The 17,596-nt window shown below is 45.8% G+C and overlaps 1 protein-coding gene across 1 annotated transcript; it reads right to left on the bottom strand.

Moving 5' to 3' along the window:
• Positions 1–1,809: 1,809 nt before the first annotated feature.
• On the bottom strand, positions 1,810–7,533 carry LOC128133082 (uncharacterized). The gene is made up of 2 exons (XM_052770090.1): positions 6,642–7,533; positions 1,810–1,851 (listed from the first exon to the last, which is right to left on the bottom strand). The coding sequence occupies exons 1-2, from the start codon at positions 7,501–7,503 to the stop codon at positions 1,817–1,819; spliced, it is 897 nt and encodes a 298-aa protein (XP_052626050.1). The 5' UTR covers positions 7,504–7,533; the 3' UTR covers positions 1,810–1,816.
• Positions 7,534–17,596: the final 10,063 nt, after the last annotated feature.

Below are 17,596 nucleotides of genomic sequence, written 5' to 3'. Positions count from 1 at the left end.
TGATTCCTTGGTTGTTTTCAAGCCTCTTGTACTAGTGGGATGTGTTCTAGACTTTTAATCCTAGCATATGAAGGCATTAGGCACCACTTAGTGCCCTTTTTAGGAGTTTACGGCCCAAGAACAATGTCTTGGCCGTAAACTCACTTGTTTAAGTGATTTTAGTGTGGTTTGGTCCTTCCATTTAGTGGGTACAATTTCTTGTAAAGGGCTAGGGCCTTAGGTGTCATGAAAACACCCTTTGTTACCATTTACATGGAGTTTATGGCCTAGGAGAGTTCTGGGCCGTAAACTCACTTTCATTTGAGTCATTTGATGTGTTTAAGACCTTAAGCTACTTGGGAGAACAACCTAGATGCAAGCCTTAAAGTCCTTAAGTCCTTAAATCACCATTTAGGGCTATGATATGGAGTTTACGGCCTAAGAGAGTTCTGGGCCATAAACTCCCAATCTTGGGTGGTTTTGTGTGTGATTTCATGTCCCTAATAAGTTTACCTAATGCTCTAAGGCCTTATCCTAGCACCAATGTCGGTTTTGGCTTTGATTCGGGAGTTTACCGCCCAAGAACACCTTGGGGAGTAAACTCCTAGATCTCATGATTTAGCCTACTAAATCATGTTATAAGCATCTAATAAGTATTGAAACACATTTAGTAAAGTAGACTCACAATATGGGATGAAAACCCGAAGATCCGTCAGAGAGAATATGGCTTTTCTCTATTTGGAATTGTGAATAATGAATTAAATAAATTCAGAAAACTATTTATAGTCCTGAAATATTTTGACAGAAATTATTTTTATTCCTAATATTGGACTGTAACATTATGAAACTTGAAATGTCCAAATTTCACAAACTCAGGAGCATCCACTCTCCTGATATCTCCTAAAGTGTAAACCCTAATGTACACAAACTTGTTCAGAAAAGTATGAAAATCACTGAAATTGGACTGACTTCTATTGAATAGATATTGTTCGTACAAATGGAAATTTCGGGTTGTCACATCATCCCCCCGTTAGAAGGAATTTCGTCCCGAAATTAGAATGTAAGCAAATAAGAAATTACAAATAACTAAGCAAAAAGGTGAGGGTATTTCAGTTTCATCTAATCCTCACGTTCCCAAGTGAATTCCGGTCCACGCTTTGCGTTCCAGCGCACCTTCACTATCGGGATACGGCTTTGCTTTGTTTGCTTGACCTCTCGGTCCATGATTTCTACTGGTTCCTCCACGAAGTTGAGGCTCTCGTTGATCTCGATCTCGTCGAGTGGAATGACAAGAGTCTCGTTAGATAGGCACTTTTTCAAGTTCGACACGTGGAAGGTAGGATGTATGTTACTGAGTTCTTTCGGTAGATTGAGCTTGTAAGCCACAGGGCCGATTCTTGCGAGAATCTCGAAAGGCCCTATGTATCTTGGATTGAGCTTCCCACGCTTTCCAAAGCGTATTAAGCCCTTCCAGGGAGAGACTTTCAATAAGACTCGATCGCCCACCTGGAACTCCAATGGTTTCCTACGCTTGTCGGCGTAGCTTTTCTGTCGGTCTCTAGAGGCTTTTAATCGTTCACGAATTTGAACGATCTTCTCTGTCGTTTCCCGAATGATCTCCGGACCCGTGAGAGTGCTCTCGGAACTCGTCCCATAGCTAACTGGGTATCACACACTTCAGCCCAGCACAGTGTAACAACTCAAATTTTTCAAACAAATTTTTCATTTTTAAAACATAATATTTTAAATTAAAGACAAGGCATAAATAGTTTAATTATTCGGTCAATACAATTATTCAAACTCCCAAGATCCTAAAACAATCCTCAGTGTGTATCGATCATGCCGGCGCCTTCCCACGGTCCTCGCTAGTACCTGAAATACATACATACACAACAACTGTAAGCATAAATGCTTAGTGAGTTCCCCAATATACACTTACACACATACGCCTTTCCAGGCCCTGACCTTCTGGTCCTCAATACAACGCCTTCTGGCCCATAACATAATCGCCTTCCGGCCCATAACATATTGCCTTCCGGCCCACATATCATACATAGCACATATAACACTTAACTCACCACATATAGCATACATATCCATATAACACTTAACTTACCACATATAGCATACATATCCATATAACACTTAACTTACCACATATAGCATACATATCACATAACATATTCGACCTTCCGGTCACACAGTCAAACCCTTCCGGGTACAGTATAGTGAGAAGACTCACCTCGTAAGTGCTGAAAGCTAGCAACTCCTGAAATCACTCGCGCACAAACCAACGAGCTACAACCCTCCTATAACATTACATAACTCATTAACACCCATATCATCTAAGTGTGACTATCCCTAAGAAGTCAGACTTAGGTCAACTCTGGTCAACGGTCAACGGTCAACTCGACTGGACTCGGCGAGTACCATGGCGACTCGGCGAGTCTAGTCGTCCTCACAGATCCCTGAATATTCCCTTTCTACTCGTCGAGTATACCTCTTGACTCGACGAGGTCCTCGTGGAAGAATCGCGGGGCCACCCCGACTCCACTCGCCGAGTCTGATGAACAACTCGGCGAGTCCCTGCAAATCTTCAAGCTACTCGCCGAGTCTGAAGAACAACTCGGCGAGTCCATGCCATGCAGACGAGTAACTGCTTCCTGGGATAGGTCTCGTCCCGAAGTACACATGCATGGGACCTTCTGGACCTCTAAAGGTCCTAATACAAGACTATAATCGTGGGGTAACAAGGCATTTCTTCATCAAATCACTAAATGGGTTCTATAAACCCTAATTTCATAAATACATCAAAATAACAGATTTGGTCCGAGTATTACCTGAAAACGCACTCTCTGTGTCCCCCAAATCTCAGGACTCAATCCTCCTTGCTATTCCTTTAGCCAAATCCCTCTTCTTCTTGCCTAACCAATTCTTCCAAGTTCCAAAGCTTTCTCCCTTGCTCTAGGCGTCCACAGCGATTAGGGTTCCTCTCAATTGACCAAAAGACTGAAAATGACGGCCTAAGAGGCGTTAAATACGATCCAAACTGAACGGTTAGGGTTTCTGCTGAACAGCGTCGACTCGCCGAGTCCATATCTGGACTCGTCGAGTCCAGTCGCGGACCCGCGACCAAGTCCGCGATCCTACTCGGCGAGTCTAGGCCCCAACTCGCCGAGTCCCCTCTTAAATCACCCCAAAAACATAATTTTTAATAATACCTGAGATTCCGGCTGTTACAATTCTCCCCCACTTGGATTAGACTTCGCCCTCGAAGTCTCATTCTGCAAATAGTTCCGGATGCTGCTCCCGCATTTCGCGCTCCGGTTCCCAAGTCATTTCTGATCCCTTACGGTGTTGCCATTGAACCAACACCAGAGGTACTTCCTTGTTCCTCAGAACCTTGATCTTCCGATCCCTGATAGCCACTGGTCTCTCCGCGTAATTCAGGCTCGCATCCACCTGAATATCCTCCAATGGAACCACTGCCGACTCATCGGCTATGCACTTCCTCAACTGCGACACATGAAAAGTGTCATGGATCTGACCTAACTCCGCTGGCAACTCCAACCGGTAAGCTACCCGACCTATCCTTGCAATCACACGAAATGGCCCAATATACCGGGGCCCCAACTTGCCTCTCTTTCTGAACCGAATCACTCCTTTCCAAGGAGAGACCTTCAGGAGAACGAAGTCGCCGACCTGAAATTCAAGCTCGGATCAGCGCCTGTCTGCATAACTCTTCTGTCGGCTCTGGGCAGTCAATAACCTTTGTCTCACTCGCTGAATCTGCTCTGTCGTCTGGAGCACGATCTTCGTGCTGCCCATCACTCTCTGTCCCACCTCTCCCCAGCAAATGGGGGTCCGACACCTCCTACCATACAACAGCTCGAAAGGTGGCATACCAATGCTCGAATGATGGCTGTTGTTGTAGGAGAACTCTGCCAATGGCAAGTACGCATCCCAACTACCCCCGAAGTCTAACACACACGCTCGGAGCATGTCTTCCAGCGTCTGAATTGTCCGTTTGCTCTGACCGTCTGTCTGGGGATGGTATGCGGTACTAAAATGCAATTTAGTACCCAGCTCCTCATGGAATTTCTTCCAGAATCTGGAAGTAAAGCGCACATCACGGTCTGACACAATCGAGATCGGCACCCCGTGCCGAGACACCACCTCTCTAACGTATATCTCCGCCAATTTCTCCGCCGAAGAACTCTCACTGATGGCAAGGAAGTGTGCACTCTTTGTCAACCTATCCACGATCACCCAAATTGCGTCAACTCCCCTAGCAGTCCTCGGCAATTTGGTGATAAAATCCATAGTAATCTGTTCCCACTTCCACTCGGGGATCTCCAATGGCTGTAACTTGCCATGCGGTCTCTGGTGCTCGGCCTTAACCCTACGGCAGGTCAAGCACCTCTCAACGAACCATGCCACGTCCCTCTTCATACAGGGCCACCAATATTCCTTCCTTAAATCCAAATACATCTTCGTAGCACCGGGATGAATCGAGAATTTCGATTTATGAGCCTCTTCCATCAACGTAATACGCGTACCGCCCACAAACGGCACCCAAATCCGGCCCTGAAACGTCATAAGGCCTCGACTATCCTTGACAAACTCTGAGATTAACCCCACAACCCGCTCTTTCTTCTGCATTTCTGGTCGCACAGCCTCAACCTGTGCCCTACGAATATCATCCAATACAGAAGTCATCACGGTCAGTTTCAAGCACACATCTCGCAATGGAGTGCTCTCCGCCCTGCGGCTCAATGCATCGGCTACCACATTAGCCTTGCCTGGGTGGTACAGGATCTCACAGTCATAATCCTTGACCACATCCAACCACCTCCTCTGACGCATATTTAGGTTGGGTTGATCCATCAAATACTTCAAACTCTTATGGTCCGTGTATATCGTACATCGAACCCCATACAAGTAGTGACGCCAAATCTTGAGAGCGAACACTACTGCTCCCAGCTCTAAATCATGCGTGGGATATCTCGCCTCATGAGGCTTCAGCTGCCTCGATGCATAAGCTATCACATGACCCCTCTGCATCAACACTGCACCCAATCCCGAAATCGATGCGTCGCAATATACCACGAAATCTTCCATCCCTTCTGGGAGAGCTAATACCGGGGCTTCGCACAATCTCTGGCGAAGTGTCTCAAAGGAGGTCTGCTGCTCGGGCCCCCATGAGAATGTAACACCCTTCCGGGTCAATCTGGTGAGTGGCACAGCGATCTTGGAGAAATCCTTGATAAATCTCCGATAATACCCTGCCAACCCAAGGAAACTTCTGATCTCAGAGGGTGACTTCGGCACCTCCCAACTCATCACCGCCTCAACCTTGGCCGGATCGACCAATATCCCTTTCTGATTAACCACATGTCCTAGAAACTGGACCTCCCGCAACCAGAATTCACATTTGGAGAACTTTGCATAAAGTTTCTCCGACCTCAATACCGCAAGGACCTCCCTCAAATGCTCCTCATGCTGCTCTCTCGATCTCGAATACACCAGAATGTCGTCGATAAATACGATCACCGACCGATCCAACATCGGCCTGCATACCCTGTTCATGAGATCCATGAACACAGCCGGGGCATTGGTGAGTCCAAAAGGCATCACCACAAACTCATAATGCCCATATCGCGTCCTAAACGCTGTCTTCTGGACATCTTCATCCCGTACTCTCACCTGATGGTAACCCGACCTCAGATCGATCTTGGAAAACCAAGATGCTCCCTGCAACTGATCGAATAAATCATCGATCCTCGGCAACGGGTAACGGTTCTTGACCGTTAGCTTGTTCAACTCCCGGTAATCAATGCACATCCGGTGTGAACCATCCTTCTTTTTGACGAACAGAATAGGTGCTCCCCATGGCGAGCTGCTCGGCCGAATGAATCCCTTTCCCAGCAACTCCTGGAGTTGTGAAGACAACTCTTGCATCTCTGGAGGTGCAAGACGATAGGGCACTTTAGCAATAGGCGCTGCCCCCGGAACCAGATCAATACTAAACTCTACTTGCCTCACAGGCGGTACTCCCGGCAACTCCTCGGGAAAGACATCTGAAAATTCGCGCACCACCGGAACTTCCTCAACTGACTTCGGTTTCTCGGAAACCTCCCGCGTATCCATCACATATGCCACAAAACCTTTACAGCCCTGCCGTAGACACTGCCTCGCCCTAGCGGCCGAACAAAAAGCTGATCCCGAATGGGTACCCTCGCCGTACACCGAAAGAACTCCCCCTCTAGGGTCTCGTAAAGTCACTAACTGACGCTCACAGTCGATGACAGCGCCGAACCGGCTCAGCCAGTCCATGCCCACGATGACACAGACATCCCCCATCGCGATAGGAATCAGATCAATTGGAAATCCAATCCCGAAAATCTCTAGTACACATCCCCGAAAAACCTCCGTAGCACAAATCACCTTCTCGTCAGCTATAGAAACTCTCAAAGGTCGACTCAACGACTCACGACTAACGCCGATATGCTGACTAAAGGCCAAGGACACAAAGGACCTACTCGCACCCGAGTCAAATAACACTAAGGCAGGCACAGAGTTCACAAGGAAAGTACCTACGCGCATAATAACATAAGCATAACATATCGACATTTAAAATAAATACATGAATTACAACATACCTGCCACAACATCGGGCGCAGCGCGGACCTCCTCCGCAGTCAGCTGAAAGGCTCTCCCACGAGCCCTCGGGGCCTCGACCTTCACCGGTCGAGTCTCAGTAGTCCTGGCAACAGGTGCAGATCCCTGACGAAGCTGAGGGCACTCGGCCTTCCGATGGCCGGTCTGGTTGCAATGAAAGCAAACCATAAATCCCTTGGGACACTCCCTAGCAATGTGTCCCTCCTTGCCACACTTGTAGCAAGCACCGGCTCGACACGCCCCATCGTGACCCTTACCGCACTTTACGCAAGTGCGGTTCTTCGAACCTCCCGTCCTCGAATCGGCGGACTTGATCCGCTTGGCTGCCGGCTGAGACTGAGCCGGTCGCCGGTCTGCCTGCTGAGACTCGGCCTCCTCCCTGGCCTGAGTCTCTAACTCGATCTCACGCTTCCTGGCATTCGCCTGAAGCTCAGTAAAAGTATGGTAAGTGGAGTTTGACACAAACTCCCGGATCTCCCTCCTCAGAACACCCAAGTACCGGCTCATCCGAGCCTGCTCTGTGGCCACTAGCTCGGGGCAAAACATCGCCCTCTCATGGAACTTCCGCGTGATCGCCGCCATCGAATCAGTACCCTGCTTGAGGGTTAAGAACTCCTGAACCAATCGTTCCCGCTCCACCGGGGGAACGTACTCATCCCTGAACATGGTAGTGAACCCCTCCCATGTCACTGCCGCAGTCTCTGCTAAAGTGAAGTTCGCCGTCACGAACTTCCACCAGTCCTTGGCTCCCAGACGGAGCTGGTTCAAAGCGAACCGTACCCTCAGGTGCTCCGGGCATGAACAAGTGTAGAAGCACCCCTCTATATCTGCGATCCACCTCATCGCAGCAATCGGATCCTGCGTCCCATCGAACTCCGGCGGCTTCGTGTTGCTGAACTCTCGGAACAGCAATGAATCACCCCCCTGTGGCCTAGCAGCGGCCACAGCTGCGGTAGCTGCAGCGGTTGCAGCCTCAGTCAATGCGGCGTACCGCTCGTCGAACGTCTCCATCAGAGTGGTCTTGATAGACCCAAACATCTCCGGAATCTCGGCCCGGATCGCCGCCGCCACCTCCTCGTGTATCATCTGACGAATATCCTCGTCACTCACACCGCTCGTACTCGCCCCGTGCCGCGGTCTAACCATGATATCTCTGAAATACAACATAAAACTATCAGAGATTTTATCAAGTGTAATTGCACTCGATAACGTGACCCTACCCCGTCCCCGATATCCAGGGATTCTTACTTGGGCCTCCCACTGACCCGGTGTCCTCGGTAGTACGGGCCCAATACTACCGACCACACCGCATCAATGTTCATCCCAAGTCCTCCTCCCCAAACCTCGGATAGTGAGTACTCTACTTCTGGTACGCTCTATCTACCCGCATACTAGCAAAGCATCTCATATAGGCAACTTCCCTAGACTAAGGCATCACAGATCAGGCCACTCTAGTCCTATCATGAATACCTAGTCTTCTAGCATGCATAACAATTCACATCATATAATATTGTAAGGTATTTTGGGGATCTTTACCGTTCGGGCGCTGACTGATCGTACACACTGCTTCTTTCTTGCTTACCACAAAACCATTTACAAAAGTTTATGCCTTTATTTGAAAAGTTTCCTCAAATCCTCGGTTTGAGTTCAGTTACCCCCGAAGGTGCACCCGAATCCCTCAAACCAAGGCTCTGATACCAATTGTAACAACTCAAATTTTTCAAACAAATTTTTCATTTTTAAAACATAATATTTTAAATTAAAGACAAGGCATAAATAGTTTAATTATTCGGTCAATACAATTATTCAAACTCCCAAGATCCTAAAACAATCCTCAGTGTGTATCGATCATGCCGGCGCCTTCCCACGGTCCTCGCTAGTACCTGAAATACATACATACACAACAACTGTAAGCATAAATGCTTAGTGAGTTCCCCAATATACACTTACACACATACGCCTTTCCAGGCCCTGACCTTCTGGTCCTCAATACAACGCCTTCCGGCCCATAACATAATCGCCTTCCGGCCCATAACATATTGCCTTCCGGCCCACATATCATACATAGCACATATAACACTTAACTCACCACATATAGCATACATATCCATATAACACTTAACTTACCACATATAGCATACATATCCATATAACACTTAACTTACCACATATAGCATACATATCACATAACATATTCGACCTTCCGGTCACACAGTCAAACCCTTCCGGGTACAGTATAGTGAGAAGACTCACCTCGTAAGTGCTGAAAGCTAGCAACTCCTGAAATCACTCGCGCACAAACCAACGAGCTACAACCCTCCTATAACATTACATAACTCATTAACACACATATCATCTAAGTGTGACTATCCCTAAGAAGTCAGACTTAGGTCAACTCTGGTCAACGGTCAACGGTCAACTCGACTGGACTCGGCGAGTACCATGGCGACTCGGCGAGTCTAGTCGTCCTCACAGATCCCTGAATATTCCCTTTCTACTCGTCGAGTATACCTCTTGACTCGACGAGGTCCTCGTGGAAGAATCGCGGGGCCACCCCGACTCCACTCGCCGAGTCTGATGAACAACTCGGCGAGTCCCTGCAAATCTTCAAGCTACTCGCCGAGTCTGAAGAACAACTCGGCGAGTCCATGCCATGCAGACGAGTAACTGCTTCCTGGGATAGGTCTCGTCCCGAAGTACACATGCATGGGACCTTCTGGACCTCTAAAGGTCCTAATACAAGACTATAATCGTGGGGTAACAAGGCATTTCTTCATCAAATCACTAAATGGGTTCTATAAACCCTAATTTCATAAATACATCAAAATAACAGATTTGGTCCGAGTATTACCTGAAAACGCACTCTCTGTGTCCCCCAAATCTCAGGACTCAATCCTCCTTGCTATTCCTTTAGCCAAATCCCTCTTCTTCTTGCCTAACCAATTCTTCCAAGTTCCAAAGCTTTCTCCCTTGCTCTAGGCGTCCACAGCGATTAGGGTTCCTCTCAATTGACCAAAAGACTGAAAATGACGGCCTAAGAGGCGTTAAATACGATCCAAACTGAACGGTTAGGGTTTCTGCTGAACAGCGTCGACTCGCCGAGTCCATATCTGGACTCGTCGAGTCTAGTCGCGGACCCGCGACCAAGTCCGCGATCCTACTCGGCGAGTCTAGGCCCCAACTCGCCGAGTCCCCTCTTAAATCACCCCAAAAACATAATTTTTAATAATACCTGAGATTCCGGCTGTTACACACAGAGGGGATCTGCACTTCCGGCCATAAAGGGCCTCGAATGGAGCTGCCTTTATGCTCGTGTGATAACTGTTGTTGTAGGAGAATTCGACAAAGGGTAAATGAGTATCCCAAGCTTTTCCAAAGTCAATCACACAGGCACGCAACATATCTTCTAGGGTTTGGATAGTCCTCTCACTTTGCCCGTCGGTCTGTGGATGGTAGGTTGTACTCATGTCCAGCATAGTTCCTAGGGAATTTTGTAATGACTGCCAGAACCTCGAAGTGAATCTACTATCTCGGTCTGAGATGATAGACAAAGGAACACCGTGCAGTCTTACAATCTCCCTAATGTAAGTTCTGGTGAGTTTCTCCATCTTGTCTGTTTCCTTGATCGGTAGGAAGTGTGCAGACTTGGTCAGTTTATCGACGATGACCCATATGGAATCAAGTCCACCCGTCGTCTTGGGCAACTTGGTTATGAAGTCCATAATGATCCGCTCCCACTTCCATTCCGGTATCTCCGGTTGTTGTAGAAGACCGGAGGGTTTCTGGTATTCGACCTTGACCTTTGCACAAGTAAGGCATTTACTCACGAAGGTAGCAATATCTGCTTTCATGTTAGGCCACCAGTATAGCTTTTTAAGATCCATATACATCTTATCTGAACCCGGGTGGACGGAATAACGAGTGTTGTGAGCTTCCGTCATGACCAAGTCTCTAAAGCCACCGTGTTTCGGTGTCCAGATCCGATCCATGAGGTATAAGGCTCCGCCACCCTTGACTTCCAAGTTCTTATCCATCCCTCTAAGGGATTCACCCGCCACGTTTTCAGGTTTCAAAGCGTCGAGCTGAGCCTCCTTTATTTGTGTGGACAAGTGCGAATGGATGGTTAGGGTCAAAGATTTGACTCTACGACCAGTATATTCTTTCCGACTTAGGGCGTCGGCTACTACATTGGCTTTACCCGGATGATAACGAATTTCGCATTCGTAATCACTAAGTAGCTCGACCTACCGTCGTTGTCTCATGTTAAGCTCTTTCTGGTCGAAGATGTGCTGTAGACTCTTATGGTCTGTAAAGATCGTGCTTTTGGTACCGTATAGGTAATGTCGCCAGATCTTCAGAGCAAACACAACTGCTCCTATCTCGAGATCGTGGGTTGTGTAGTTAACCTCATGTGTCTTCAGCTGTCTCGAGGCATAGGCGATGACTTTACCTCGCTGCATCAGAACACATCCGAGTCCTTGATTGGATGCATCGCAATAGACAATGAAGTCTTCTATTCCTTCGGGAAGGGATAGTACCGGGGCGGTGCACAAGGCTCGTTTGAGCGTTTGGAACGCTCTCTCCTGTTTCTCCTCCCAGTCGAAGGCCACGCCTTTCTGGGTCAGGGTTGTAAGAGGTTTCGCTATGCTAGAGAAGTTCTGAATGAACCTGCGATAGTAGCCAGCTAGACCTAGAAATTAACGAATTTCGGTAGGTGTCTTTGGTGCTGACCAGGTCTCGATGGCCTTAATTTTGGAAGGGTCCACGTGTATACCTTCTTCGCTAACCACATGGCCCAAAAATTCGACTCGCCGAATCCAAAATTCGCACTTTGAGAACTTTGCGTAGAGCTTCTCCGCTCGCAATGTTTCTAAGATTTTACGGAGATGTTGACCATGCTCCTCCTTACTTCGAGAGTAGATGAGTATGTCATCAATGAAGATGATGACGAACTGATCCAAGTAAGGACGACACACCCTATTCATCAGATCCATGAATACTGCGGGCGCGTTAGTTAATCCGAATGGCATCACTACAAACTCGTAGTGCCCGTAACGAGTTCGGAAAGCTGTCTTGGGAACATCTTCCTCTAACACTCGTAGTTGGTGGTATCCGGATCGCAGATCTATCTTCGAGAAGTAGTTGGCTCCTTGAAGTTGATCAAATAAATCGTCAATGCGGGGCAAGGGATAACGATTTTTAATGGTAAGTTTGTTGAGTTCTTTATAGTCTATGCACATGTGAAACGATCCATCTTTCTTCTTGACGAACAAGACCGGTGCTCCCCATGGTGAGAAGCTTGGTCGAATGAATCCCTTCTTGAGAAGTTCGTTAAGTTGACTGGAAAGTTCCTGCATTTCAGCCGGTGCAAGACGATAAGGAGATTTGGCTACGGGGGTAGCCCCTGGCACTAAGTCGATTCTGAACTCGACTTGGCGCTGTGGTGGTAACCCGGGAAGTTCTTCTGGGAATATGTCGGGAAAGTCGCGTACTTATGGGATTTTCTGGATGTCTTTTTGTTCTTGGCTGGTATCGATGACGTGTGCGAGAAATGCATGGTACTCCTTTCGCAAACACTTTTGTGCTTGAATGCACGAAATGATGCGAAGGCTGGTACTAGGTTTGTCGCCGTAGATAATTAAAGTTTCGTTGTTAGGAAGGTTAAGACGAACTGCTTTTTCGAAGCACATAATGTCGGCACGCAGAAGACTCAACCAATCCATACCGATGATAACGTCGAAACATTTAATGGTAACTGGCATAAGATCTATCTTGAAAGTATGGCTATCTAAAGTTAAAGTACAACCTATGTATATGCAGTTTGTACTCTCTGTTTTCCCGTTAGCCATTTCTACCGTGAATGAACTATCTAATGCACATGGTTTTTGTTTAAGCAGGTGTGCAAATTTGTGACTTACAAAACTTTTCTCGGCTCCACTATCGAAAAGTATGCAAGCATAAGAGTTATCAAGGAGGAACGTACCAGTAACTATCGTTGGATCAGCTACTGCTTCCTCGTGGCCTAGAGCCATAACTCTTCCCACTCCTCCAGCCATCCCTGCTTTAGGGCAGTTCCTCTTGTAATGGCCCACTTCGCCACATCCGTAGCAAGCTTGGCCCATACCGACGTTAGGAACTTGAGCAGCTTGAGCTGTTGGAGTTTTGCAGAAGCGGACGGTGTGTCCCCTCTTGTTGCAGTTAGAGCAATGCATCTCCCTGCAAGGTCCGTTGTGATGGAAGTTGCACTTGGTGCACTTCGGGAGGGTTCCAGCATATGCCCTTGCTGGTAAGAGGTTGGCAGGGGCAACAGGAGTAACTGTGGCAGCATTGATTGCCACATATTGTTGTTTCTTGGAGGACCCTTGCGGAGCCCCTCCTTTCCTCTTATTCCACCCCTTCTTGTGGTAGTCGGGGTTGGACTTTTGTGGTACAGGGGTAGGGATTGTTATGTTCTGAGGTTTTCGGTGATCGATAAGAGACTGTGCCAGTTCCTTGGCACTATCAAAGGTAATAGGCCTGGAAGCGATCACACTTGACTGGATCTGGGGCGACAGTCCCCAGATATACCTCTCGATCTTTTTGCTCTGGGGAGCAACCATGTCGGGGCATAAGTTTGCCAAATCACAAAACCTATTTGTGTAGGTAGTGATGTCGGATCCAACCATTTGAAGACTCCAGAATTCCTGCTCGAGTTTTTGCACCTCGCCTCGAGGACAGTATTCTTTCATGAGCATCTCTTTTAATTTCTCCCAGCTGATGGAGTAAGCCACCACCAGAGTCAGATAGTTAACATGGCTGTTCCACCATGTTAGTGCTCGGTCAGAGAAGGTACAAGCTGCGAACTTGACCTTGCTGCCTTCTTGGCATGCGCAGATCTCGAAGACAGATTCCATCTTCTCGATCCATTGTCTCAACACCATTACACCCCCAGTTCCGTTGAAGCTGCGGGGTTTGGCGTTAGTAAAATCTTTGTAGGTGTATTCCTTAGGGTGTCCATGGCTTTCGCCGTGGTTTGAGGGTAATGCACCTGTTCCTGATCCACTAGGGGCAGGAGCGTTGATTGCTAACACAGTAGCTGCAACTGCTGCTGTGAAAGCTGCCTGAAACATAGTGGCATCAAAAGGATTTGGGGTTTGAAGAGGTACAGGTGATGGTGGAGGTGGTATTGGTGCTTCGTTGTTTGGGTTCCTCCTAGGATTCCTGCGTGGCGGCATCTTTAACTATACGTTTAAAAGGTGACGACATGGATAAGAATAAATGATAAATGAATGTGTCTCATGGACTAAATCACCATAGTCCAACAACAGAAAGAATAGTATGACTAAATGAAGAGGATAGTATTTGGATAATAATTTCCATAAGATTAGATATCTGTCAATAATACTGGAATTACAGATGTAACGTGTTCGGGAAAAATGGCCTAAGAGTAGGCCTTACATCAACCAAATGGAAAATTTTGACAGACTTAAGATCAGATAAAGACTTAACAGGTCTAAGATTTATATAGACAGGAAATTAGACCAAAGTTTTACATAACTAGGTTATATCCAAAAGATGAGATAATGATATTCTATTGGCGACGAGAACTACTAGCATGAGTCCTTGATCCCGACAGTAGACGTTCGATGTCCCTTATATGCCTGTCCGACCTTGCTTGTTGAGCTCGAAGTTCTCTAACTTCAGCTCGGGTTTCAGCAAGTTCCCTTTGCAGATTTGCATTACGGACCAGAGTCCTTTCATGAGCAGACTCTAGCTGGCGAATGTGGACAGTGTTAACACCTGAGTTGGCGTCAACTTCCAAGACTTGATTGACAGCCACCTGAGCTATTATCGAGTTCCTAGACATCCTACGCACCATGATTGGTAGGACTCTATCGGTAGAACCTCCTTCTGTGAGGTTGTAGAAACTTCGGTCTCCGTTGTAGGGAATGGGTTGGCCCTGTTCATGACTCCATGTTATCAATTTAGTGGCCCACAGAGGTGTGGGTCCTTGAAACACAGGGCGAGGGTTTAGGTTTGGGTTTTGTGCAGCTGGGGGTAGGTTGTTGACTTCTGGCTCCGAGTCGGAACTATCGGAAAAGCCCTCAGCATGGTGATCATCCAAAGGGATTGGGTGATCATCTTCTGGCTCTGCCTCTAGCCAACCCGCATTGCCTTGGTTCGGGAAGTACGGATCGCCATGGTGAAATCCAGCCATTTTAATCTACGCGAGAAAAGGGATATAAGAAATAGCTAAATAGACGAACTAACTAAGATAATTACAGTAAGATCAAATACCCATATGGTATTCCTTTATGGTTGTGTTGGTAAGTTTTTAGACTTGTTGCCACTTCACAACCATTCTTGGGCATATGCTAATCACTCCTTGGACCAGCATAGTTGATCAGGCTATGCTATTCCCAAGACTGACTATATATCCCCAGGCTCACTTGTGATGTTCAACAATCGTAATACTTTTGTTCTTGTCGTTGTGACACTGGTTTTAGTATGAATGCAGGCACGTATACTTTGTTAAATATTTTATTATTTAAAAGTATATCTCTTAGACAGAGTGTTTTACTCCCATGTATTTATAGTTAGCATATCTTTTATGGGTTGATATACTATATTCACTATAAACAATGCTCTGATACCAATTTGTCACACCCCAAAACCTCGAACGGCGGAAACGTTCAAGGGTGGAGGACGTCATGTACAGTATCACAACAGTGTAATATAATAAACAAGTAACAACATCATCCATTGCATTATAAGTAAAGTTTTATACATGTGTGTTCTTTATATGTAATAAGACACCAAAAATATACAATCAAAATAAAAGACGAGACTTGACTGCTCTGTCTTCTCAAAACCTGGCCTCCGTACCTGTCTACTGGCGACCTGAGAATACAAGTTATTTTGAAAGCGAGTATCAGCTTTAAAGCTGGTGAGTTCATAAGTATATAAGTGTCATTGCTTTGTTTGTGAAAACCTACTATGAATGCCATGAAAACCTTTAAGTGAAAATGTTGAGGTAAGTATGAAATCCCTAGAAAAACCCTTATTTTCTATAAGTATGAATTGTAGTCTTCTACCAAGACTCGAATGTTTTGTATAAATGAAGTGTAGTCTTCTACCAAGACTCGAATGTTTTGTATGTATGATGTGTAGTCTTCTACCAAGACTCGAATGTTTTGTATGAATGAAGTGTAGTCTTCTACCAAGACTCGAATGTTTTGTATGTATGATGTGTAGTCTTCTACCAAGACTCGAATGTTTTGTATGTATGATGTGTAGTCTTCTACCAAGACTCGAATGTTTTGTATGAATGAAGTGTCCCTGTATAGAATTCATGTAGGTGTGTTCATGTAACAAGTAAGTATATGTAAACATATTCATGTATCATACAATCCTAAGTACGTGTACTCATGTATCATGTAAGGCATTAGTATAGACTCATGAATGAACTGACTCTTGTTTGATATCTTCTAACTATCCCTATGATAGCTAACTGGAAAGTATGTGATTGATCAAGTAGGTTTTTGAAAGATATCTAAGAGCTTTGAACGATAATTTAAAGTGACTTGAAGTCATTATACAATTCAAAACTAATACTTCTGTTGTCCAAGTATTTTAAGATAGAAAACCATTCCACGTGACTCCCTTTGAAATATGTGAAATCTACTGAGTGAAAACACAGTTATAAAATACATGAAACTGATTTAATAACATGTTTGTTTCTACTTGTATTCCCCCCCCCCCCCATTAAAGCATTTAAAATCCTTTAAAACATTGATTACGGGGTATGAACTCACCTGTAGTTGGTGATTGGAATGAACTGAACGGTATCGGATTGCTAGGTGTCAAGCGAGGACTTGTGCACGCACTACGATCCTAATGAACATATAATCACACATATATGCACTCAATTAGACACAAAAGACTAATTGATAATGTTTAAGACATCCTAGACATAGATAACACTTTATGTAAGTGTTTTAAGCCATAAGGACTTCATCTAAGCTATTGTGGGACAGGGTACTTGAGTTTAGGGTTTCCAAAGGACCCTACAAGAGAGTTTACTCTCCATAATCCATCACACATGGAGTTTATGGTTGTAAACTCCAAAACATGTGTGTTTGGTGTGTTTTGAAGTCCAATATGCTTTCTAGAATTATTCTAACCTAGTGGCTATGTTCTTGGAAGGGTTTAAGGCCTAGAAGTACTCCAAATAGGAGTTTACGGCCTCAAGGACATTTCCCCTTGGAGTTTACGGCCGTAAACTCCCTTGGGGTGATTCCTTGGTTGTTTTTAAGCCTCTTGTACTAGTGGGATGTGTTCTAGATTTTTAATCCTAGCATATGAAGGCATTAGGCACCACTTAGTGCCCTTTTTAGGAGTTTACGGCCCAAGAACAATGTCTTGGCCGTAAACTCACTTGTTTAAGTGATTTTGGTGTGGTTTGGTCCTTCCATTTAGTGGGTAGAATTTCTTGTAAATGGCTAGGGCCTTAGGTGTCATGAAAACACCCTTTGTGACCATTTACATGGAGTTTACGGCCTAGGAGAGTTCTGGGTCGTAAACTCACTTTCATTTGAGTTATTTGATGTGTTTAAGACCTTAAGCTACTTGGGAGAACAACCTAGATGCAAGCCTTAAAGTCCTTAAGTCCTTAAATCACCATTTAGGGCTATGATATGGAGTTTACGTCCTAAGAGAGTTCTGGGCCGTAAACTCCCAATCTTGGGTGGTTTTGTGTGTGATTTCATGTCCCTAATAAGTTTACCTAATGCTCTAAGGCCTTATCCTAGCACCAATGTCGGTTTTGGCTTTGATTCGGGAGTTTACCGCCCAAGAACACCTTGGGGAGTAAACTCCTAGATCTCATGATTTAGCCCACTAAATCATGTTATAAGCATCTAATAAGTATTGAAACACATTTAGTAAAGTAGACTCA

Source organism: Lactuca sativa, chromosome 3 (genome assembly GCF_002870075.4).
Source record: "Lactuca sativa cultivar Salinas chromosome 3, Lsat_Salinas_v11, whole genome shotgun sequence".
NCBI classification, from domain to species: domain Eukaryota; kingdom Viridiplantae; phylum Streptophyta; class Magnoliopsida; order Asterales; family Asteraceae; genus Lactuca; species Lactuca sativa.
This window is presented reverse-complemented; position numbering and strand designations above follow the sequence as displayed.